This window comes from Cibotium barometz, chromosome 19, assembly GCF_041138505.1.
Source record: "Cibotium barometz isolate CiBa-2024 chromosome 19, ASM4113850v1, whole genome shotgun sequence".
NCBI lineage: Eukaryota > Viridiplantae > Streptophyta > Polypodiopsida > Cyatheales > Cibotiaceae > Cibotium > Cibotium barometz.
The window spans coordinates 44,700,848-44,727,603 of record NC_141064.1 but is presented as its reverse complement, the minus strand read 5'-3'; the positions used below and the strand labels follow the sequence as shown (position 1 = coordinate 44,727,603).

At 45.9% G+C, this 26,756-nt stretch overlaps 2 protein-coding genes across 5 annotated transcripts in view; both read right to left on the bottom strand.

Moving 5' to 3' along the window:
- LOC147628648 (pentatricopeptide repeat-containing protein At3g02330, mitochondrial-like) overlaps positions 1-26,756 on the bottom strand; it is a 102,498-nt gene that overhangs the window by 57,278 nt on the left and 18,464 nt on the right. For 2 of the 4 annotated variants that reach the window (XR_015268152.1, XR_015268151.1), the window contains exon 2: positions 6,313-6,523. The exons of the other annotated variants lie outside the window; for them this stretch is intronic. The gene's annotated coding sequence lies outside the window, so the exon portion shown is untranslated. The remainder of the gene's footprint in view (positions 1-6,312; positions 6,524-26,756) is intronic. 4 annotated transcript variants of the gene reach the window in all.
- The window catches only part of LOC147628649 (uncharacterized), a 33,139-nt gene continuing 15,026 nt past the window's right edge, over positions 8,644-26,756 (bottom strand). The window contains exons 4-5 of the mRNA XM_086813077.1: positions 9,620-9,971; positions 8,644-9,548 (exon numbers count right to left, since the gene is read on the bottom strand). Of these exons, the coding sequence (XP_086669203.1) occupies positions 9,307-9,548; positions 9,620-9,971 (594 nt within the window). The 3' untranslated portion in view covers positions 8,644-9,306. The remainder of the gene's footprint in view (positions 9,549-9,619; positions 9,972-26,756) is intronic.

Genomic DNA, 26,756 nt, shown 5'->3' with positions numbered 1-26,756 from the left:
TTGTCGAGGAATTTGAGCAAGATAAGAGGATTTAGAAATTGAAGTGCTAGAATCTATGCTCAAAGGAGACTCATGTAAAGTTGGATTTGTCTTAGGTACACAAGTTGATGGTGGAATTGTGTAACAAGGAGAAATTGGGACAACTGGTGATTCAATACATGTTTTGGGAAGGTCAACACAAGGAGATTTGTAGGTGCTATCACAACCACCTATCCTATCTTGAAGAGGTTGTGTTGATTTCCTTTGCACCCACTGATATGGAAAACCAAGGGTGGCTTTTGGAATCTTATTGATACACTCTTTTACCCCTAGCAAACCATGGCATTTGGGAAGCCAAAGTACTGTTGCACCCTCATAATAGCCTTGTGCTTTAAGAACATGCTTTGGGACCCAACGAGTAACAATCTGAGGTTTAGTTTTGAAAAAATGTGCTTTTTAGGAGGCTTAGCAACTAGGCTAGATGGTACAAGTGTGTACGCATCTTTGGGTAGCCAAATTGATAATTCCTTCTTGCTTGGCCTTCTTTGAGTAGTGACTAGAGTAGTTAGAACATGCCAGCCATGGCCCTCACTTGAGGACTCATCGATTATCCACATCATTTGTGTTGGAGCTTCAAGAGCAGATTTTGAAAGTGGGTTGTGTAAGGTAGAACTACCACCCTTTTGACATGATAAAACTCGTGGAGCAGCAGATCCCAAGATGCAATCAGAGTCAATTTGCAATTTATATTGTCTATTCTTCCAATCTAAAGAACAATTGGTAGCACTTAACCATGATCGACCGAGAACAGTCTCTACCACTGCCTTGGACTTACTTGCCACATAAAAGGGAACTGACATCTGGTGATCATGAATGGACATCATAATGACACATTTTCCCTCTATAGGGTTATCTTCACCTGAGAAGCTTCGTAAGTCAATAGGAATGTGCAGAAGTGTTGGCTCTCCCAAGGCTATCCATGTGTCAAACGAGAGAACATTATAATCTGCACCAGAGTCAATTAAGGCAGAGACAAAGTAGGTAGTCTCATGAAGATGAAGACACACTTGAATATTGAGAGGATCGACATATTGTTCATCAGTAGCCAACTGTAAGGCCAACATAGAAGCCTTGCGACGCTCCTTGGCTTTTGCAACTCTAGCTTTAGCCTCTTCTTGAGCCTGACGTTTAAGTAGGTCATGTGCTTCTTTCCGTGTGTGTGCAGCATGCATTTGTCGAAGCATGGCTTCAGTTAATGGTTCATTGTATTTCTTGAGACGACTTCCATTAATGAAGTTAGGCATTTACTCACCTTCTAGTCTCTTCCTTATCAGCATCATTAGCAGATTCGAGTGTTAAATCCTCCACTGAGACTTTCTCTACATGCACTGCTGTTGTGGATGCATCGCCATAGTACAAAACATCTAGAAGATCACGTGGTTGTACCATTCGTATAGGAATAATGTCATATCCATCTGAGTCACAAAATTGAATTGGCTTAGGTAAAGCACATGTCGATAATGTTGCAAGGACATGACTCCATTCTAGTGGATCAATTAAGTGCTCAGGGAAGGCTTGTGGAATGTATGCCTCATCTGATACACTTCGATTACCCTTAAGTCTCTCAGTGTTGAAATCCCTACATAAGGCTCCACACATCCACAGATCTTCTCGCCCATCTGACAATGTAACTCTTGAGCCCTCAGATGAAGCAGAATCAAACTCATCTATTGGAGACCTTGTTACATCACGATATGAGTGATTCTTTAGGTTGACCCTTGTGATGACAGAATCATATCGGAGGTACAAATAATTGTATCCCCTTTTGTAGCAATACCTGCTCTGACAAACATGTGGCAATATCATTCCACAACTCTGGACGAAGCTTTATCAAATCAAGCAAAGGTAAGGTACAAGCCACTGGTGCTGACAAAATAGCTTACACGATACCCATATCCATCTCCTTTGTCAACCTTCTATGCATAGAGGGTATCCTCAAGGTTTGAGAACAGTTCTCATATTCTCCCAAATATAATGGTAAGGTTTTCATTGTATGCTTACTTCTAGGAGAAACAATTGTTTGAACTTCCTCCTGGATCCTTGGGCGTCTAAAGTTGTTTTTTGTGCTCCTGGTAAAATCCACCTCAGAGAATGGAGGTGAAATAATAGAGGACATATTCTCATTAACTTTCTCATGAACTGCTGCCCACATCTCATTTGCCATGTCCTCGTTAGCATCAATAACTTCATCATTGCATGGGAAGGCAAGGCTAGGTAGTGGCAGAATACCTTCTTTCAATGGAGTGGCAATTGGTGCAGACTTCTCGCTATGAGATTGTGAGATGAGCTCACTTTTCATTTCCCAACTTGATGACACTTCTGGTATGGTTTCTAATGTTGGCTTAAGAGAGGTTGGGCCCCGAGGGATAGGTGGAGGTGGTCCCTCAAGTATTGATTGAGCTTCCCTAATGAGTTGCTGATGTATAGCTAGATTGATCTTCTCCTCACGAGGGTTTGGGTATTCTTGAAGCTTCTTGGGTAGCTCAGATAAAGCTGCAATGCGACTTCTATGAGCATCAATGATTGCATCTAGAGTCTCGTTCACCTTATCCACAAAAACAGAACCCCCAGAACTATCCTCGGTTGTACTAGCCTCATCTTGTTTAGCACTAGGCCCAGGTTGAGGTTGATGCTCCTCATGCACTTCTTGGGATGTAAAAGCTTGATCCCTCATGTTTTGTTTAGAGACTTCTTGAGAACTAGTGGATGCACTCTTAGTTTGCTTGTTGCGGTTCTTTTTCCTCCTAGTGGTCCTTTTTCTATTGGAATGTAGGGTCTTGTCCACTAGATTTGCCTTTGCATCCCTAGTTCGAGGTGTCTCATCAGTTTGCATTTCGGCATTTCGTGTCTGTGATCTAGTCATGACTCTAAGTGGCACGACATCCTCATTCTCTGATGAAGGTGGCGATGGAACTGCCCCTACCAAGTTGAGTGAGACCTTTGGTTGAGAGGTGCCTTCCTCATGTGGTTTCAGCAAACAATCCTTTGGGAAGTGTTCTATACAACACCCTAGACAATATCTTTCAATTGGTGGAAACTGTGGTACTGTTGTATTGGATCGAGCTGCTTGCCTTGAGCGATGTGGACAATCACGAGCCCAATGGGGTTCTCCGCACTCATAACAGGGGCCCATTAGTTTGGCTTCTACTTTCCTTTGCTGCCATTGACCTGAGGGGCCTGGAGTCCTAGGTTGGTAGCCGCCTAGCAACATCAAAGAATTTTGTTCCCCTGGTTGAGCCTCCAGTGCTTGGCTTGGATATGCGGGACTTTCAAAGAGATTTTCCTTTGATGAATATGATGCATATTCCTCCTCCACATAGCCTGGGTTTACCAAGTCTCTACACATATTTGAATTGTCGTAGTCAACAACCCTCACAGGAGCAGTACCAGGAGCAGGAGGTTGAGCTCCAAGAACAGGTCGTGCTTGCTCTTGTGCCATCGGTGGCTTACGTTCAAAATTAGTATACTGTTGATGCATTTGTGGAGTCACTCCACCCCTTTGCTGCTCACGCTCCTGTCTCATTCTTGCAATGCGAGTACATTCCTGTGTGGTGTGGGTAAAGTTCCAAGCACAGGCCTGGCACCACTTCTTTGTGGGTTGGTTTGTGACTAGAGGAGAAAAGGTATTACATTCTTCGGTTTTATGGTTACCGCCACATGCTCCACAAAGATGAGGACCTGTAGGTAGTACACTCCTCATTCGCTGCTGCTGTTGTTGTGGCTGCATGGGTGGGCGATAGGTTTGTCCCAATCTTCTTAGTACTAGGTTAGCTATCTGGTCTGGATTTACTAGCGCACTAGACCCTGAACTTTGGTCATCACTCCACTGATCTCTAGGTTTCACCTCAGGGCCAGAACCATCTTGGAATTTAAAGTTATGTATGAAATCCATAGCATCATGGCAACATTCATTGAAATTTGTATGCTTCTTTGCATAGAGATGTGTATGCAGTGTTGAATTTTTGAGTCCTTTTAAGAAGAGAGAAATTAATCGACTCTGGGTGGGCTTCTCATCTTCTGGGCAACGATTCATGTACTGCTTCATCCTATTTACACAGTCCCTAACACTCTCAGTCTCGCCTTGCTTGAAAGAGTAGATGTTTGCTACCGTGTCATGTTGAATCTCCATCAAGGAAAAAGCAGCAATGAATCTCTCTTTCAGAACTCGTAAAGAAGATTTGTCTGAAGCCTCTAGTGCCTGAAACCAAGCAAGGGCCTTTCCCTCAAGAGTGAGCCCAAATCCTTCAATTTGCGTATGCTTGTCAGTCACTTGCTCAGCTCAAATTGCTTGTCTAAATGCTGCTACATGGTCATATGGATCTCCCGACCCTTCGTACTTCTTTACCAATTTCTGAAGAGTTGATGGCCTTACTTGTCTTGAATACTCATCATAGGGCCTACGGCCTCTCACTCTCAGTGGGAATTGTTCCTCTCTTTGGTAAGATGGTCCACATGCATCCCAAATTGGTGTGGGTCCCCTATTACCTGCCTCACCAACCCCCTCCAAAGATCTTGTTACCCGCATTTCAGGAGGTGCATTTATGGGAGGCCGAGTTGGCTCCCCTACCCTCCGATTGTCATAGTGAGAGAAACGTTGTGGTGGTGTGATCTGTGGTCGCACTTTTGGTGTAGGATAATATCTTGGTGCTAGAGTTGGGCTACTTGCAGTGGTCCACTTTGATGTTGAGGGTCCCTCTCTAATGAACTCTCGTAGGGGAGGAGCAGCAGTTTCTCCAAGAAAGGCTGTCTCTCCTGGTTTAGCTGTATTTGTTGAGAACACTTCCATGAATAATGGTAGTTCTTTCCACGTGAGCTCCCGAATCTCCTTCCAATCTAAGGTTCGTTATTCATTGGCCCATTTATCAACGATTCGGTTCTTGTATTCTGCAAGCTTCTCGACTACCACCACAAGTGCTAGAGGAAGATCTAGCTCTGGCAATCTAGTTGTGGCATAATGTCCTTCTAAAGAGTCCTTATAGACCTCTTGAAGTGGGTCATCCTGTAAGACCTTTGTCACTGGAATTTGTCGTACAAACTCCCATTGGTTCTCAGCCCCCTGTTCCATTTTGCTCTTGCCTTTCCTATCCCTTTCCAAATTTAGATCTACAAGAAGTAAATCATCTATGGATGGCTTTGAGGACTGGGCATTGGATGGTCCAAGCATGTCCGGCTCAATGAGCCAATCATCACTAGACTCCCTTGCTCTAGAAAGCTTTGATAAGTCTAAGAACACGCTTTTAGAGAGCTCCCCTAATTTGTCTACATTCTCTAGATGATAGGTGACTTCGTAGCGAACACCATCTCCACCCATGTACATGTTACCCTGGTCATTGACTAGAGCTGCTCTATCAAGCTCTGAGAAAAAGTCTACGATCTTAACAAGATACCGTTGTTGTGGATCCCTAAAGATCTCAGCTCCTTGAGCATTCGTGTAGACATATTGAAGTCTCACATTGAGTGGTAACTCCATGGTGTCGGCTTCAAATGGATTAAAAGATCTTGTGGGTGTCCTATTTGGGGCTAAGGGATGACTACTTGACGGCCCTAGATTGTCCATGGACAATGAGCTAGTTGTTCCGGAGAGGGTATCAGATTGGGATTCGGAAAAGGTTTCAGCAATATCTGCCAAATTTCCTACCGATTGGGTCTCACTTTCATGCGTAGGTACTCTAGAAGGTGCCCTAGGCCCTATGGCAGTGTCTATATGACGTCCCGACCGCAAGTGCATAAGGTCAAATTTTAAGATTTTTTTTTCTTTTTTTCTTTTTTCTTTTTTAAATATATATATATATATATTTATGTATATATATATATATATTTGTAAACCCTACCTAACCACTAAATGCAACTAACATGAATATGTGTGTAAATACCTATCCTATTTTTTTATTATTTTTTTATTTTTTGTATTTTTTTATTTTTTATTAATTACACAAAAATACTAATTATGCACAAAATTACAAAAATTTAAAAAAATGCAAGTTACACTAATTATGTAAAAAATTACAGAAATTTAAAAAAATAAAAAATTACAGAATATGCAAAAAATGTGGATTCCTTAAAAAAAATGTGGACTCCTAAAATTACAGAATTTTTTTTTTTTTCTTTCTTTCTTTCTTTCTTTCTTTCTTTTCTTTTCTTTTTTTTTATTTTTTTATTTATTTTTTATTGTTTTATTATTTTTTTCTTTTTATTTTTATTAATTTTTTAAAAAAATACAAAAAACATGAAAATTAACAAAAAACTAAAAAATAAAAATAAAAAAATACTAACCTTATCTTTCTGCCGGTGCGCCTTCTTTTTCGCTACCACCTTATCTGCTGCGGATGCTGTGGATGTGGATGCCTTCGCCGCCTTCTTCTACTGGTGAGGCAGAGACGGCCACCTCCTCACTCTCTCTTCGCCTCCTCACCTCGCTTACAGTCAGCCGCCGCCTTCTTCTTCTGCTACAGCCAGCCGCCGCCTTGTCCTTCACAGCTGGAGCCTGCTAATATTGCCTTAAGCATACACTTAATGCATTGATGCATAATACGTAATGTGCATAAACTGAAAGCATGAATGCATAATGTAATAAGGATAAAGCTTATGCAATAATGCATTAAGCATTAATCTATTGCATTATTGCATAATGCATTAAGCTTAAGCCATAACGCATTAATACATTAAGCACAAGTTTAATGCATAATACATAAGCTCACACATAATGCATTGAGCTTAATGTATTATGCAAATTTCGTTTCTATTCTATGAACAAAACATGAACACAACGATGAAAACAACCATGGAAAGCATATACATGAATGAGAAAACATTAGCGGGAGTAGATCTCAACCGCACAAGTAAGTCCTAATCTATTTTTTTCTCTTCTAATCACTAGCTCCGAGATTCCACACTCATGCTAACCCTAAACCTAAAAACAAAAAGAAATAGTGGTAGTAATGCAAGCTTCTCAACCGGTTTTGAGTCTTCTCCCCGGCAGCGGCGCCAATGGAGAGACGGAAAACTCTCTCACCTGTAGCAAGAGTAGCATGATCCACGTGTAGCTCAATCCAATGGGATTTGCATCCCTTTCGGAGCTAGGGATTCAACCCGTACCAGTGCACAAAAGCTTATCCACAAATGGAGAGAATGCTTATGGCTACCATCACACGACACTAGACTAAGCACACATAAGCTCAACTTGCCCTCATTCCTACACACCCATTCATTCACAAATACAAGCAAGAGGAACACAATCACTATGCACACAAGCAAAGAGAAAGACCTCACTCCACTCCTGTCTTCCTACAAGCATGCACACACTCGAGCATCAAGCTTCCATGAAAGCTTCAAATCAGCCCACATACACAAAAACGAAATACTAAAAGCATGCATAAGAGTAAAATGATTAGAGAAGAGGATGAGAAAGACTCATGACATTGCTATTGATTCAATGAAGAGATTTATCTCATACAAAGATGTAGATGGGGTGAGAGAAGAGTCTTCACCTCTATGGAGAAGAGGGAGAGTAGCTCTCTCAAAGGAGCTCTTGCATGAACTTAGCCCAAAGTGTGCCTAAGCTCTCAAATGAGCCACTTTTTATACTAAAACTCCTAAAACTCCCAAAACTTCCCATGTGGGATTATTTTTAAGCCCACTCCCACACTCATCTACAACTTGGAACTCTTTACAAGAGCCCTAAATAAGAATGTCACTTGTTTTCCTGCTTGCATCTTTGTGTTGCGTCCTTGCATTGATCACCACTCGTCACGCAACAAGTCAGCTGACATTCACTCTCGCAGGACGCCAGGTGGAGGTGGTGACATCATACGTGTACCTAGGGGTTACCTTCTCTGCAGCAGCCACGCGCTTCACCATGGGTTCAGCAACCAGAGCTAGATTGACACGGGGATATGCAGCATTGGCTATGCTAGAGAGACAGTGCCACCAGGCGCATTTTCAAGAGCCCCGGACGAAGGGGTGGCTATTTGACACATTAGTCACACCGACACTGATGTATGGAGCAACGGTATGGGCGCCAAGCCTTGCTACCCATTGGTGGTTACAGATAGAGAGACCACAGGCCCTCATGATGGCACGCATGATACGCAGCAAACCGTCAGTACCTCATGACATTATCCGAGCAGAGTTTGCTGCGCCTCCTATGATAGTAGTGTAACATGCGGAAGCTTCGGAGAAGAATCGGTAACTTCAATACTCAGAATTCAGCACTCTTTTCGCGACGGATATTAACGCACAAACTGAAAGGAGATGTGCAGAAAATAGATAGAGAGAGAGAGAGATGGAGAGGACACAGTATTGGGTCCCAATTACCCTCTGTAGGGCCCCCACCACGGATGGTGTATTTGCTTTATTAGAATGATGTGAATCTGAAAGAAAATACAACAATCTTGGACCTTTCTTGGCTGGGAATTCCCTGCCCTTGACATGCAGTACGTCACCCCTTTGCTTAGCAACTCCCTTGGCTTGTCTAGCCCTTGATTTGCTTGAGCTCTTGGTGAATAATGAGATGATTGAATGGGATTGTGGGCTAGGCTATTTATACTTCTCAACATGAGCAGTCGGCCAGTATAAATCCAGGCGGCCAGCCTTAAATGTCCCACGACTGCTGAAAATACAGCAATAAATGCTGAATTAAATCTATAAAATGCTGCGTTTTATTCCTAACTGGCTGGGAGGTGATGCGCCTGCTTCCAGCGTGCTGGGCACAGCCTTTGCCCACATTCCAAGGGCTGGGCAGCCTGTATGGGCTGCCCCATACCTGCCCTACAGCCATGTAAAGGCTGTAAACTCCTGGAATCTGCCTTATTCTTGCACCCTAGGGCTGTCCTACAGCCCCTCCATGGCTGGTGGGTTTAGCCTGGGCCTTCCTGGCCCTCATGGGGGTGGTTCCACACCATTCCCATGCCCACACTAAGATCCGGGGTAGCCCTATGGGCTGGCCCCTTGTCCTAAACACTAACTACTCAGTGATCTGGCATCCGGTACCATACCAGATACACAGAATCACTGACATCATTCTAGAGGGAGACTCAGAGCGCGGACTGGCACTGTTTCATGTGCAGGACAGTGCACACCTGACCTTAGACTCCTGTGCAGGACAATGCACACCTGACCTCGGACATCTGAGATGGATCCCTGGCTGACTCGTCCCGGACTGAGCTCACATGGGACCAGTTCACCATCCCAAGTCCTGCACTTTCTGTACAGAAATGTGTACGTGGCATCCAAGTGCGGGATGCACATGACATCCCCTTCTGCTTAACTTCACGGAAGCTGCATAGCCTCTAAATAATCCGTCAATAACGCCGGATAGTCTTCGAAAAACTCTTTGTCGAGCCATACCGCTTCATGGGTTCCTCGGTCCTGAAACTTTGTGAGGAACTGTCGTAGTCTTCGGCCTGAGCCATGCTTGAAACGGTGCAGAAGGATCTGTTCTGGAACCATAACTTCTGCTTCATCAACAATGTCTGGTTCCGCTTCGTCTTTGACCTCTGAAGGGGTTGAACCTGCATATGGCTTTAACCAACTGACATGAAATACATCGTGCATATGGCTTTGACCTCTTAAGGGGTTGGACCTGCATATGGCTTTAACCAACTGACATGAAATACATCGTGCATAGTCCAACTCGGAGGTAGCTTTAACTCCATAGACACCTCATTAATCTTTTTCCTGATGGGAAAAGGTCCGAAGCTCCTGAAAGACAACTTTGGGCATCGCTTGCCCACCTGCTTCAATCTTTGCTTCATAATCCGAAGATAAACCCAATCCCCCTCCGAAAACTTCATATCCCTTTGGTCTTTATTGGCCTGTCGAGTGTAGTCCTCTTGCACTTTAGCCAATCTGTCCTTTACTGACTCTAAAATCTCCTGGTAAGACTCCGTCACTCTGTTCGCCTCCGGTACTGAAGACGAAGTCCTGGTCAACAACTGCCAATAGCTGAAGAAAAAGAATCATTCAAAACAGCTTGAACTAAAGGCAAATACGATTCCCACTTACCTTGCTGATCGTAGACATAACACTTCAGCACATCAAAGGCCAACTGGTTGTATATCTCTGTCTGGCCATCCGTCTATGCATCTTGGTCTGACACTATGGTCCTAGGAATCCTGCCAATCAGGTACCAATGCCGAATAAACAACTGGGCAACATCCTCGGCAGTCACATTGGCCCTGCAAGAAATAAGCATAACAAATTTGCTAAATCTATCAACAATAGTTAAGCACTGCGTATTACGCTTACTCGGATTGGGAGGCAGATTCGTGACAAGATCCATGGAAATGTCTTGGAAAGGACCCTCAGGAATTGGCAAGGGCTGTACAAACCCTATCTTCTTTCCACGAGGAGCTTTCACCTTTTGACAAATGTCACAACGTTGTACATATGTAAACACATCACTCCTCATCTTTGGCCAATAGTATTGTCGTTCCAATTTCTCCAGAGTCGAATTCATGCCCCTATGACCAGCTGTAATGGCGTCATGGGCATCATGGAGAAGAGCTGTCCTGAACGACTTCATGACACATAGTCGGCCTTTGTAGAAAAGCCAACCGTCACGTATCAGAAAGTGGCATGGTCCTGTGGCATCCAATGCATGTTCCCATTGAGTACAGAATTCCTCAAAATCCACGTACGTGTGCTTCATGTCCTCTAGTCCTGTACCAACAAGGTCAAGCCTAGTGGTCTGAATCATAGACACTTGTCCCTTCCTGCTCAAAGCGTCGGCCACTGGATTGGCCTTTCTTGGAAGGTACTCAATCATACCACCGAATTGCTGGAATATCTGACTCCAGCGGTGCTGTCGATCACTCCACTGTGCACTTGGCATTGTCTAAATCTAGCGTAATGCCTGATGGTCACTGCGAACCTTACAGAAAATGTTTCCAATGTTTCCAGGCCTGTATAACTGCTAGGAGTTCACGATCATAGACTGAGTAGTTCTTCTCGGCGGGCAGTAACTTATGAGACATGTAAGCTACTGGATGACCATTCTGTTCCAATACACCTCCAATTGCGATGTTACTCGCATCGGTGATCACTTGAAATGGTTCGTCCCACGAGGCAAGTGCTAAACAAGGCGCTTCTGACAAAGCCACCTTGAGGTTCTGAAATGCCTCCAACGCTCGTGGAGTCATTCGAATCTTTTGCCTTCTTGTCTTCACTCCCTTTAGCAGATCGGTGAGATCTGTCGAGAGGTCAAAAAACTTGTCGATACGAGTGGAGTATGCCTAGCATATACCCACAAAAGATCTAATGTCATAGGCTGTCTGAGGTACTTCCCAGTTGACAATCTCAGCCACTTTAGCCGGATCAAGTCGAATGCCTTCAACACTAATTATATATCCCAAGTAATGCACCTGGAACAGATAAAATTCCAACTTCTTTTCATTGACGTAGAGCTCGTTGCTTTCCAGCAACATAAGGACTTTCTCCACATCAACGTCATGCTGCTCAACCGTAGCTGAAAATATAAGTATGTCGTCCAGAAATATGAACACACACTTTCCAATCAAATCCCGGAAAGCACGCATCATCATGCAGTTAAATGTAGCTGGGGCGTTCATCAAGCCAAATGGCATGACCACAAATTCATAGTGGGCCCGTTCCGTACGGAAGGCTGTCTCGGGGATGTCCCCCTCCACAATCCGCACCTGGTGGTACCCACTCTTTAAATCAAGTTTCGAGAACACCTTTGCTCCATTCAGCCTCTCGAGAATATAGTCAATTCGAGGCATCGGGAATCTGCTCTTGATAGCTAGCTTGTTGAGTGCACGATAATCGACACACAAACGGGAAGACCCATCTTCCTTCTTGACAAATAAGATCGGTGCTGCAAATGGCGACACGCTGGGGCGGATGAAGCCAGATTGCAACAATTCTTGGAGTTGGCGGTCCAACTCCGATTCCATTGCCTTGGAAAGGCGATACGGAAACTTGCTCGGGGGTTCCGAGCCTGGGGAAGGTCAATCTTGTGGTCCTCCGGTCTGGACGGGGGGAGCTGGGAAGGGAGGCTGTCACGAAGAAAAATCTTCTGGAACTTTTCGTGGAGAACCCAGTACTTCTCGGAAGCACTGGCCACCGTCTGGGCTGTCTGGATGTAAATCATCGCACACTGTGCGCCTTTCCGGACTGCTCGCTTAGCCTGCAAGTGGCTTATGAGCGGAAAGTTCGGAATTCCTGGCTCACACTTAATGGTCACCGGGGCGTTTGACACATTCCGATTGATTTGGAACGTGTGCTTGTCCCACTTGACATCAGGAAGAAACTTATGAAACCACTGAATACCCAAAATTATGTCTGCTCGTACAAGAGGGGCAACCATAAAGTCGCACAAATTCTATGCCCTGAATCACTTAGCACCTAGAGCTTCATACTTGACGCTCGTTGTCATGCCTGTGCTAAAACCCTCAACCTGTTTGTCCACCGAAGTCAACTCGAAACGGGCACGCCTAGCGACCCGTTCCGTGACCACATCCTCCGTGCTGCCGTTGTCAAACAAGACGACAACTCCCTGGCCACCAATGAAGCCAAAGGACTTGAGCGATTCGTTGGGCTCATACTCGTGGTCATGGGCGCCCTTCTGCTTATCTTCGAGCTCCTGGCTAATAATTGCTCCAACTGAAGCACCGGGGTTTGAAGAACTAGGGGTAGCCGCTGGGGTCTGTGTGGGAGCAGAGCTCACCACGGAAGCTGTGGAGGCGGCGGCAGCAGGCTTTGGAGGCTTCTTCGGACAATCCCGAGAAGTATGTCCTTTTGTATGACAAAAGAAATATCTACCCTCCTTGTTGTACTGAGAAAGCTCCTCAGCACTCAACTTGCCACCTGTCTTGCCGCCTCCGCTTTCTAGTCAGGAGTTAGCTTAGACGCATTGTTCGAGTTCTTGGAGCCAGAGGCTCCCGGGCTCTGTCCTGGGGAAGACCCCGTCTGGTTCTGGCCTTTGCCGCCCGAGGCGGTAGCCCTCGGAGAAGCCGGCTGGGAAGTCTTGGGCTTGCCACCATTGTGTTTCATTTCTTCACTCTGCGCAAGCGAGAGTGCGTCTTCAAAGGTGGCTGGCCTAAACATACGCACCTCCCATTGGATTTGCGTGTCCAGGCCATACAAAAACTACCCTTTCTTGTCTGTATCAGATAAGCCTAATTGCAAACATAAAGTCGAAATTCTATTGGCAAACTGAAGGACTCGTTGCACGTTCTGACGCGCTCCCCTGAACTCGTCTTCGAGTCGCTCAAGGTAGTGGGGCGGTAGAAACCGCTGCTTAAGGTCGCGGACAAACTCGTCCCACACATAAGCTGCCATACCTGCTCTGGTGTGGGCATGAGCCCACTGAGTCCACCAAGGAATGGCCTCACCTTCCAAGTACCAAAAGGCTAAGATCACTCTGTCAGTATCTGTTTTTCTAACTGCGGCAAAGTAAGCTTCAAATTGATGTAACCATGAATAAAGAGTTGTGGGATCGAGTTTACCATTATACTTACTGAAGTTCATTTTCTTGGGAAAATGATTCGAGGGCACCGCCGGTGTCAATCTGGCGTCCAATGCTTTGAGGTAACGCTCGTGTTCCATGCGTCGCATGGCTTCGTCTTCTCGTTGTCGAATCTCCAATGCACGAATCTGCAACTCAAGCAAAGAGCTTGGCTACGGCTGTGACCCTGCTAGAGAGTCCCTGTGACGAGGATCTGGAATCTGGGATACAGAAGGAGAGGGAGGAGGAGATGGAAAACACGACGTTGGAGAGCGGGTACGCTCTTCCAGAGCCAAGATCTGCGCCTTCTGCTCATCCAACTTGGCTATCTGTTCTGCGAGATTGCTCGCATCATCTGTTGGAACATGTCTGTGACACTCAAGCCTAGTGCCCTAGCTGGAATGCCTGGTGCACTCTAGTCCCATGGTTCTTGGTCTCTCTCGTCGTCGAAGCTCGCCATAGCAAGAAAATGCACTTCCTTTCCGAAACGCAATCTGACCATCCACTATCTGTGTGGGAGACGTCCGGAGGCTTCCAGAGGCTAAAAACCAACCGTCCTTCCAGGGACAGGAGTTACTCTGAAAGGGGTAGTCCACCAGCGTCTAAAAACCAACCACATAAGCGAGAAAAAAAATTCTAGTTCCTTTGCTGAATCCTTGTACTTGAAGTAGGCTCAAATACCACTGTAACATACGGAAGCGTCAGAGAAGAATCGGTAACTTCAATACTTAGAATTCAGCACTCTTTTCGCGACGGATATTAACGCACAAACTGAAGGGAGATGTGCAAAAAATAGAAAGAAAGAAAGAAAGAAAGAAAGATTTTATTAACGTCTTCCAAAAGACCGAACTCGGCCTATGAGACAAATCGGTGTACCTGTATGGGGTATCCTCTGTCATCCCAACAAAATGAAAAAGTATTGAACTAAAAAGCTGAATCTGGGTGTGCAATAAGTACAATGAGTGGGGGAGGGGATGGAGCTCTACTACTAGGAGAATGCAAAGCTATATGCATGGAGTATACAATCATGATATGCAACCTAGCTAGCTCCATCCTGTACCATACTGGGGGTATAAAATGGTATACATCAATGAAGGGGGTGTCCATAGCTCCCTGAAGAACATGCCTGGGTGTGCTCTGAAGCGAGCCAGTCGCTCCGCACCCTCTCTGTGAAACTAAGCTCTGATCTCTGTCATCTCTCTCTGGTATAGGCGTGGTGTCCGAAAGCCAGGTGTCCTCTGTCTCCTGCGGGCTCTGAGTGTCTCTGCTCTCTGGAGAGTAATTCCCTGCCGTGTAGGGGCTCGGAGTGGGATGGATCTCTGAAAAAATGTAGTAATCTGTGTCTGTCGTCCCCCCTCTGGAGCTGTCTGAGCCTGTAATGATGTCTCTCTGTGGCGATGTATGTCTAGAATGAATCTCCCCAGTATGCGCTGGTCTGCTGCCTCAAAGATCTGGCATAGGGAATGTGGCTCTCTGAATAAAATGGGATATCTCTCTCTGATGGCTGTATATGCTCTGCATCAACATACATAATGCTCCTCACTCTCCACCTCCTCTCTGCACAATCTGCATACCCTCTCCTCTCGGGGGATCCGTGCTGCTCTGCCAGTCTCAATCTCCAATCGGTGTGATGAAACTCTAAGCTGACCAATAGCCACTCGGGAGCCGTGTGGTAAAAAGCCCTCCATGTATCTAGGCCTCTCTATAAATCCATCATCAGTGATACTCATGAAGTGATCTCTGTAGTATAGCATCTTCGGTGGAAGGGACTGTGTAGGCGATATCCATGTCTCTCGTGTATAGAGCTGCCATAGGTCCTGTCTCAATACTCTGTTCCTCTCACTATGAGAGAGACGGATATGTGGTGCATCCCTGTCATACTTGAATGGTGGTAGATGATCCATGTCTAGGCCATGCTGTGAGAACCAATGTGTGACCTGTGCATACCATGATCCTCTGTCTCCTGCCTCAGCCAGCTGTCTAGATGCCTCAAAAGCTCTGGAGTCTGTATGACAATATGTCCTGTGGCATCTCTCTGAATCTGTCTAGTAGGCATATAGTCTGAAATATGGCCTCTACCATCATAGGAGGCGCAGCAAACTCTGCTCGGATAATGTCATGAGGTACTGACGGTTTGCTGCGTATCATGCGTGCCATCATGAGGGCATGTGGTCTATCTGTGTCCACCAATGAGAGAGAGAGAGATAGAGAGGACACGGTATTGGGTCCCAATTACCCTCTATAGGGCCCCCACCACGGCTGGTGTATTTGCTTTATTAGAATGATGTGAATCTGAAAGAAAATAAAGCAATCTTGGACCTTTCTTGGCCGGGAATTCCCTGCCCTTGACCTGCAGTACTTCACCCCTTTGCTTAGGAACTCCCTTGGCTTGTCTACCCCTTGATTTGCTTGAGCTCTTGGTGAATAATGAGATGATTGAATGGGATTGTGGGCTAGGCTATTTATACTTCTCAACATGAGCAGTCGGCCAGTATAAATCCAGGCGGCCAGCCTTAAATGTCCCACGACTGCTGAAAATACAGCAATAAATGCTGAATTAAATCTATAAAATGCTGCGTTTTATTCCTAACTGGCTGGGAGGTGATGCGCCTGCTTCCAGCGTGTTGGGCACAGCCTTTGCCCACATTCCAAGGGCTGGGCAGCCTGTATGGGCTGCCCCATACCTGCCCTACAGCCATGTAAAGGCTGTAAACTCCTGGAATCTGCCTTATTCTTGCACCCTAGGGCTGTCCTACAGCCCCTCCATGGCTGGTGGGTTTAGCCTGGGCCTTCCTGGCCCTCATGGGGGTGGTTCCACACCATTCCCATGCCCACACTAAGATCCGGGGTAGCCCTATGGGCTGGCCCCTTGTCCTAAACACTAACTACTCAGTGATCTAGCATCCGGTACCATACCAGATACACAGAATCACTGACATCATTCTAGAGGGAGACTCAGAGCGCGGACTGGCACTGTTTCATGTGCAGGACAGTGCACACCTGACCTTAGACTCCTGTGCAGGACAATGCACACCTGACCTCGGACATCTGAGATGGATCCCTGGCTGACTCGTCCCGGACTGAGCTCACATGGGACCAGTTCACCATCCCAAGTCCTGCACTTTCTGTACAGAAATGTGTACGTGGCATCCAAGTGCGGGATGCACGTGACAAGTAGAGGCCATATTCCAGACTATATGCCTGCTAGACAGATTCAGAGAGATTTCACAGGACAGATTGTCATACAGAGCTTTTGAGGCATCTAGACAGCTGGCTGAGGCAGGAGACAGAGGATCATGGTATGCACAAGCCTAGACATGGATCATCTACCACCATTCAAGTATGACAGGGATGCACCACATATCCGTCTCTCTCATAGTGAGAGGAACAGAGTATTGAGACAGGACCTATGGCAGCTCTATACACGAGAAACATGGATATCGCCTACACAGCCTCTTCCACCGAAGATGCTGTACTACAGAGATCACTTCATGAGTATCACTGATGATGGATTTATAGAGAGGCCTAGATACATGGAGGGCTTTTTACCACACGGCTCCCAAGTAGCTATTGGTCAGCTTAGAGTTTCATCACATCGATTGGAGATCGAGACTCGCAGAGCAGCACGGATCCCCCGAGAGGAGAGGGTATGCAGATTGTGCAGAGAGGAGGTGGAGAGTGAGGAGCATTATGTATGTAGATGCAGAGCATATGCAGCCATCAGAGAGAGATATCCCATTTTATTCAGAGAGCCACATTCCCTACGCCAACTCTTTGAGGCAGCAGACCAGCACATACTGGGGAGATTCATTCTAGACATACAACTGTCAGAATATGCAGCGGAAATGATAACCAAACTTGGGCAGACGAGAGCAAGTAGAATGCAGAAAATAGACAGCACAAGAAACACAGAGAGATAAGTGTGTAAACGCTTCTCTATACACAAGATCCCGCAGAAAACTGAATGATACAATGGTGGGGGGCATGGGGCCTATTTATATGCCCCATGTGAGCAGTCGGCCAGCTGTAAAAGCTCTCCACGACTGCATACAGCAGTCGACCAGCAGTAAAAGGCCTCCACGACAGTAGGAGCAAGTCGGCCAGCCACCAGCACCTCCACGACTGCTGAATATGCAGTCGGCCAGCCACATGGACAGTCGGCCAGCCACTAGGTGCTCCTGCCAACTATCTGGCATCCATCCACACCATGGAAAAAATGGAAAAAATAGGGAAAAATACGGGGAGTGAGGAAAAATGATAAAACACCTTATACAGGGCGGGCACACCCACAACAGAGGCCCTGGTGTATAAATATAGACAGGAGATGACTTCTAACACCCCCTCTCAGCTCCTGGCTGTGAAACCAACCCAAGGGAGCTGGAGTGCCGCCTGAGCGTAGCCTGAGGTAGAGACTTCGTGAAAAGGTCCGCCGCATTGTCCTCCGTCGAACAATAAAGTAGCAAGATGTCACCAGCCAAGATCTTCTCACGTACAAAGTGATACTGTATCTCTATATGCTTGGTCCGGGTATGGAAGACCGGGTTCCGAGCAATAGCTATACAACTCTGGTTATCGCACTGGATGACTGTGGGCTCCTTCTGTGGAAACCCAATCTCGCCTAGCAGCCTCCGCAACCATACAACCTCACAAGCAACAGCACAAGCAGCCCGGTACTCTGCCTCTGTCGAAGAAAGGGCAATAGTTGGCTGCCTCTTGCTACTCCAAGAAACTGCTCCTGAGCCGAGGGTGAAACTGTATCCTGAAGCTGAGTCACTCCAACCTTGGAGCCTGACTCCATTCCCTCCTGTGTAAAAGAGTCCCAGATCCTTCGTACTCTGCAGATACCGCAAGATCCGCAATCTTGCGTCCCAATGAGTCTTCAATGGCGTCTGCATAAAAGAGCTCAACAGCCCCACCGAGAAGCTTAAGTCCAATCTGGTGTTCAGCAACTGAAACCGATCCCGTCAAGTGGGAAAGACTCTATTGGACACCTACACGTTTAATAGCACAACTTTAAAACCACAAATAAGATATGGACAACTTAAAACAACTTGAAAATTAAATGAACAGAAATGGAAAGATGGACACCAGCACTGGGGCCGGAACGGGCCGACCCCCCCCTCAATATATGATATATTTATTGGGAGTATTTAAAGAATACAATGCTCCATGGGTTCTGAGAACCAGATGATGTCCATGTACATATGAAAACAGTATTAAACAAATAACTCGAATTTCGATGTAGAAAAACTCGGAGCAGATTGACCACTAGTGTGGTCCAATCGCTACGGTCCTGTGCTTTCACTGGACTCCGCGGAGAGCGCCACACTGGTGTTCCGAGACCACGCACAGACAGGCGCTCTCGTACTAACACCTGGCTCTCCCGATCTCAGCACCTCTGGACCGAGGTTCGCCAATAAAGCTTGGACAACCCGGCACCGAACGGGTGTTGGCCGAGCGGGGCGAATCTTTTATCAGATTTTAAACATATAAAACTTTACTCAAATCTGAAAAACCACTTACTTGTAGATGGTTGATAGAAGACCACAACTTGTGGTGTTTGTGTAGACTTTGAAACCAACCAAGAGATAGGAAGACTTCTTATAGCCGCCAATGGAGAAGAAGTATAACCTGAGTAACTGGAGCATGGCCTTCAAGTTTGCTGTAGATAGAGCAATACAGTCACCAGGCTTCAAGGAAGAGATGGTGTAAGCGCCTGTAGGAGAGGGTTGCAGCCAGCCGCCTGCAAGTACACTTAGCCACCTGTAGAAGATAGGCGCAACCAGCAACAGCAGAGGGTACAGGTGGTTTGCATCAACCAGCCGCCTGTAGAGTAGTACAACCAGCCACAGCAGAGGGTACTCCAGCGCACAGTAGAGGGCAGCGCAGGCTTGTTGGAGTACAGAGGCAGGTCCTTCAGGTGGTGGCAGCCGGCTGTAGAGAGTCAGGCGCAGCCAGCATCAAAATCAGCCGCCTGTAGAGGGAGGTTTGCAGCAGCCAATGGAGAAGATAGAAGTCAGCCGCCTGTAGTAATATCAACTGCCTGTAGAGATGGAGGCGCAGCCTCCTGCAGTCTATGCTGGCCGCCTGTAGAGAAAGAGGCGCAGCCAGCCTATGGAGGGTAAACACCAGCGCACAGGGGGAAGATGGCAGCCGTCTGCAGTAAAATTCAGTCGCCAGCCAAGATGGGAGAGTCGCCGGTTGGTGAAAATCAACGCCCAAAAGCCAACGATGGATTTCTACGCTTGAAGGAGAGGTTCTTTTTAATAAATTCAAAGTGAAGATAACCTTAGCTTGCATGTGGGGAATTAGTGGGGGTTGGTGACACCCACCCCCACACTCACTTAAAAGTGAGGCTCCCCACCTTGGCCCCAAAGTGGGTGCCCAAAGGGGGTGCCCACTTTTAAATAAGTGTGGACCCCTAACCTTATAAATCAAAGGGTTAGTATTTAAAACATTTAACACAAACATGTGCGATATACTTACCACCTGTTCACATGCACTGAAACTTGTCAGAATACAGGGCACACTTCACGACTCACTGGCAGGCGTCCCCGCTCAGTAAGTAACACGTCAAGCAGGCAAACACACGAATACATGTCATGCGAAAACAGTTTCAAGCATGCAGAATATGTGTGCATGTGCAAAAGTAACATGGACATATCTCCCGTTCATGGAACATGTACAAAATATTTGTCGGCACAAAACTGGCACGACATTTATTACATAAAAAATCCTGGTCTTCCTATGGAGTGACAGTCCCATAGGTAAGACGCAGTTCCAGGCACGAGTTTCCCTAGGTGTGACAGTCCCATAGGTAAAACACGGCACGAATACTGGCCCTTCCATGGCGTGACAGTCCCATGGATCGAACACAGTCCAGGTCATACACGGGTGGCACTGATCTGGCTCCCGTCCATATGACACCATCCTGCTAACACACGGGTGGCACCAGTCTGGCTCCCGTCCATGTCAGCAAAATACTGGCCTCTTCACATGAGACACCGGCCTGGCCTCAAGTGAACGAGACGCAAAAAGTAGGAATGGACCAAATGGTCGGCCAATTGGTGACATCCCCCTGGGCTTCTAAAGAGTTGACCTCAACTTAAAAGCCTCAAGATATGCCTGCAGCAACTGCGGGTAATCTGCAAAATAATCTTGATTTACCCATTTGGCATCAATAGGCAAATAATTCTTAAATTTCACAAGGTATCTCCTGGAAAGCTTTCCTGCAGGTAGCTTTCTCTCCTTGTGAAAAACAATCTGTTCTGGCTGGAGGATCTCCTCGAGCTCTTCAATTTCTGGCGGATCTTCTGTGACAGGCTCATCAGGATCTGGCCCCACATATTTCCGAAATAGACTCACATGAAAAGCATTGTGAATCTTCCAATGACTAGGTAAAGCAAGCCTGTAGGACACTTCATTGATTTTGTGAATCACCTTGAAGGGTCCATAATAGCGAGGAGAAAGCTTAGGATATGATCCTTCTCGTCCTGGCCTCTTCCGAAGCCTAGCCTTCTCAAATTTCAGCAATACCCAATCACCTTCTTTGACTTCCATGTCCCTTCTATGCTTGTCAGCAGCCTTTTTATGCTTATCCTGAGATCTTGCAATGGCTGTCCGGACCTGACCAAAGGCAACATCTAAGTCACGAACATATTCATCAGCTGCAAAAATCTCATCCTTGGTACGAAGGATGGGTGGCAAGACCACCCTGCCATAAATAATCTCAAACGGAGCCTTTCCTGTAGAAGCATGGATTGTATTGTTGTAGGCAAACTCAACAAGTGGAAGATACTTCTCCCATGCACTCTTTTGATCTGCCACATAACACTTCAATAAATCCAACACAGCTGAATTCGCAGCTTCACTTTGGCCATCCGTTTGGGGATGATAAGCTGATGAAAACTCAAGCTTAGTACCCATATTATCAAACAAAGCCCTGCAAAATAGGCTTGTAGTCCTGGGATCTCTATCCCCAACAATGGATTTAGGCATACCATGATGCTTGAAAATGTTAGCAAGAAAAAGCTTTACCATATGATCAGCTTTGATGGTTTTCTTGACAGGCAAGAAGTGAGCTTGCTTGCTAAACCTGTCCACAATAGTCCAAATAGCATCATTCCCATGCTGGGATCTAGGCAAATCCATAATAAAATCCATCGTGATACTTTCCCAAGGTTGCGAGGGAATAGGCAATGGCTGAAGCAAACCTGGAGGCTTTTGCCTGTCAAATTTCACCTTTTGGCAAGTAATACATGCACGCACATAAGCCTCAATGTGTTTACGCATGCTTGGCCAAAAGAAATATCTCTGAATCATGCGAGTAGTAGGCATAATACCTCTATGACCAGCATAAGGTGGAGCATGACATTCGTCCATAACCTTTGGACGGAAATCCTTCACCACACATAGGCAATTATCCTTCATGAGATAACCCTCATTGATAACATAAGAGGTATGTGAATGACCAGCCATCAAATCAGTCCATATATGGCAAAAATCAGCATCCAAATGATACAAATCTCTCATAGCAGATAGATCTCCATGAGAGGCCACTGAGACTGCAGCAATATAAGGCCTCCTAGATAGTGCATCGGCCACGACATTTTTCTTTCCTGGAGTATGCACAATCTGAAAATGAAACATGGAAAGAAAATTTGCCATTCTCATTTGCTTTTCTGAAAGCTTGGTTTGAGATAGAAAATATCTCAAGCTTTGATGATCTGTCTTGACCACAAATTCAGCCCCAAGAAGGTAGTGTTTCCAAATCTTTAAGGCGTGAATTACAGCCAAGAGCTCTTTCTCATAGATATCCATATGAAGCTCAGCACCATGCAAACGACGGCTCTCGTATGCAACTGCATGCCCTTCTTGATTTAGGACAGCTCCAATGCAATCACCACAAGCATCACATTCAACCACGAATGACTTGTGCAAGTCAGGAACAATCAATACTGGACCACATATGATCGCATGCTTGAGCTGCAAGAAAGCATCCTGTTCCTTTGAAGTCCATTTGAAAACAGTTTTCTTCTTCGTGAGATCATGTAGAGGAGTGGCAATCATAGCAAAATGCCTTATGAAACGCCTGTAGTACGAACATAATCCCAGAAAACTTCGTACTTGATGTACGTTTTGCAGTTCGGGCCAATTCCGAATAGTCTCTATCTTTGCAGGATCCATTGTAACTCCATCCTTGGATACAATATGTCCTAGATAATGAATCTCTGAAAGGAAAAACTCACTTTTCTTGGCATTGACGAAAAGTTTATGCTTCCGCAACTCTTCGAACACTGTGACCAAATGAGTTCTGTGTTCCTGCTCATTCTTGGAGAAAACCAAGATATCATCAAAGAAGACTCCTGTAAACTTACGATGGGATCGGAATATCCTATCCATCATACGATTAAAAGTAGCAGGAGCATTGGTGAGACCAAAAGGCATTACCAAGAATTCATATAATCCGAAGGCTGTCCTGAATGCAGTCTTATGGACATCTTGTGGCACCACACGAATCTGGTGATAACCACTCTTCAAATCAAGTCTGCTAAAGCAAGCTGAGCCATCAAGCTTATCCAAGATATCATCAATACGTGGAATAGGAAATCTGTTCTTGATGGTAAGCTTGTTCAAAGCTCTATAGTCTACACACATACGGAATGATCCGTCCTTCTTTTGAACAAGAAGCACAGGAGAGCAGTAAGGTGAGGAACTGGGCTGAACCAAACCTTTCTCTAAAAGCTCGTTAACCTGCTTCATAATTTCTTCTTGTTGTGCAGCACTCACTCGGTATGCGGGTTTGTTAGGTGGAGAACTACCTGGCACAAGATCTATACAATGATCTTCGGGCCTTTGGGGAGGTAGTTCACCTGGCAATGAGTCAGCAAAACAGTCTTTGAATGCATTAAGAAAATTCAGCCTATCATTAGACATAGCATCCACACTTTGATGATTTGGCACAAGACTATCACGCACAAAAATCAAGTACGCTGAAAGACTCTTTTTCATTGCTTTATTAATTTGGATGTGTGATACAACTGGGATAGAATCCCCTTCTTTGCCAGCATCAATAAAGTGCATGCGGCCTTTATGCATAAAAGAAATCATATTGGACTTGTAGTCTTTGCGGGGCTCAAGCCTATGATGCCACGGCTTGCCCAACAATACATCACATCCATTCAAAGGAGCAACTAAGAAATGCTCATTGTCAAGGTAGCCCTGTATATGAATACGCAACTTCCCAATCAAAGGGGTAACCTGCACCTCTTTACCAATGAATGCAGCTTCGGCTTCAATCTGAGGTCCCATGTTTTCAACCTCAATACCCAATGCAGCTGCCATTTGCATAGAGATGAAATTGTCAGTTGCACAGTCATCAAACATGAAAAGTGCGGGCTGATCCTTAACTTGCCCCCATGCCTTGCAAACCATTCTCTCCTTAGCATCATGACCTGTATTACCTTGCACATCAGGAACTGCATGAACATTTGCTTTGGTATGCTTGTCCTCGTGCTTTGGTTTGCGATCTGGGCATTGCCGGAACATGTGGTCTTTGCTACCACAAGAAAAGCATTTTCCATCCTTAGCATATTGCTCTCTTTGCTCCGGGGTTAAGCCAAATTTGTTCTTTCTTGGGCCCTGTTCTTTATTTTCAGCTTTACCACCCTTGTAAGGCTCCCGGAAGTTCTTTTTAGGTGGCTGTCCACCCTTTTGCTGATTTGGGGCAGCCTTGTCCTTCGCCTTGGAACCTCCTTGATCTTGCTTGATCTTGAGCACCAATTGCTCTGTAGCAAGGGCAGAAGCTGTGAGTTGTTGCAACGTATGTTTTGGGTGCAATTCAATACCCGATCTATAAGCAGGTTGCAATCCAGAACGAAACTTCCTCTTTCTTTCCTCCTCTGAGATTAGCATGAAGGGAGTCACTTCCAGCAACACTTTCCAAAATTTGTTCACATACTGTTGCACACTCTCATTATCTTTTTGTTCCAGCCTGTCCCACTTTTGAGTGAGAGTTTGCTCTGCATTGGGTGGCAGGAACTGAGCATAAAATCTGTCTTTGAATTCCTTCCAAGTAGAGATGGGATCCTTGGTGATCTTTTCGGTGATCCACCAATGGGCAGCAGTGCCTTTCAGAAACATACTAGCATGGCGCACCTTCGACTTTTCTGTAAAGTCTTCATCGCTAAAAGCAATGTCGAACTGTGCCACAAACGCTAGCACCTTAGAAGCATCATGTTCACCATGAAAGACATCAAATTTGACAGATTTATCACCTGCTTTGAACTCCTTGAGCTTCCTGGCATGAGGCTCATGGTCCTCTCTTTTTCTTTTCCCCTTATCCAACGGGGTAGCCCTGTCTGCATGGGCTCCATGGGCCGTCATAGAAGCTTCATGGGGCACGGTGGCATGTGCTCCACGAACTCGAAGCTCAGATGCATGTGACTTACCTGCATATGGCATGGTCTCTCCATGAGACAACTCAGAAGGCAAAATTTTTCTGGAAGCAGACCTGTCACCATGAGATACATATCTTGCATGCATGTGACTTTCGTGCCCTCCATGAGCACTGGCATACATATGTCTGTCAGGCTTAGTGCCTTGGGGAGAGGATGCATGACGAGAGGTGACAGTCACCTCTTCCTTTTGCATAAAAGATTTCAGCCTCTGGGATGCAGGATCTCCATGCTTTAAACGAGGTGGATTTCTGAATTTTAGCTCTCCGTCATCCCCCTCTTTGATATCACCTTTGCGAAGGAGATAGGCAAGTGCCAACTCCCTTGGTTTCTTGCCCACTTCACGAGCCATTGATTCAAAGGTTACATCAACCATAGCATCTGCCTTCCTGGCTTCAATAGCACTTTGCAGATGAGGATCTTCATGCAAAAACTTCAATTCTTGCTCTTGAGCCTGCAAAAGTTTTCTCATATGTTCCATTTCAGCCCTCATAGCATCAGGGTCTTGTTCAAGCATAACTGTCTTTCCTGGAGACAGTTGACCTTTGGATTCACTATCCAGAACCCTTTCAAGAGGCTTGTGTCTACCTCGCAGGGCATCAGACCCACGAGAAGCACTAGAGAGACCCCTCGAATTTGGTACTTCCAAAGGGTTGCCTTGGCTGTCCATTGTGTTCAAAGTTTGCTAAAAGCGGGATGTCCAATACACAGGTTCGTTTCCCCACTAGGAAGAGGGAAACAACCGTGCTCTGATACCAATGAAACCGATCCCGTCAAGTGGGAAAGACTCTATTGGACACCTACACGTTTAATAGCACAACTTTAAAACCACAAATAAGATATGGACAACTTAAAACAACTTGAAAATTAAATGAACAGAAATGGAAAGATGGACACCAGCACTGGGGCCGGAACGGGCCGACCCCCCCCTCAATATATGATATATTTATTGGGAGTATTTAAAGAATACAATGCTCCATGGGTTCTGAGAACCAGATGATGTCCATGTACATATGAAAACAGTATTAAACAAATAACTCGAATTTCGATGTAGAAAAACTCGGAGCAGATTGACCACTAGTGTGGTCCAATCGCTACGGTCCTGTGCTTTCACTGGACTCCGCGGAGAGCGCCACACTGGTGTTCCGAGACCACGCACAGACAGGCGCTCTCGTACTAACGCCTGGCTCTCCCGATCTCAGCACCTCTGGACCGAGGTTCGCCAATAAAGCTTGGACAACCCGGCACCGAACGGGTGTTGGCCGAGCGGGGCGAATCTTTTATCAGATTTTAAACATATAAAACTTTACTCAAATCTGAAAAACCACTTACTTGTAGATGGTTGATAGAAGACCACAACTTGTGGTGTTTGTGTAGACTTTGAAACCAACCAAGAGATAGGAAGACTTCTTATAGCCGCCAATGGAGAAGAAGTATAACCTGAGTAACTGGAGCATGGCCTTCAAGTTTGCTGTAGATAGAGCAATACAGTCACCAGGCTTCAAGGAAGAGATGGTGTAAGCGCCTGTAGGAGAGGGTTGCAGCCAGCCGCCTGCAAGTACACTTAGCCACCTGTAGAAGATAGGCGCAACCAGCAACAGCAGAGGGTACAGGTGGTTTGCATCAACCAGCCTCCTGTAGAGTAGTACAACCAGCCACAGCAGAGGGTACTCCAGCGCACAGTAGAGGGCAGCGCAGGCTTGTTGGAGTACAGAGGCAGGTCCTTCAGGTGGTGGCAGCCGGCTGTAGAGAGTCAGGCGCAGCCAGCATCAAAATCAGCCGCCTGTAGAGGGAGG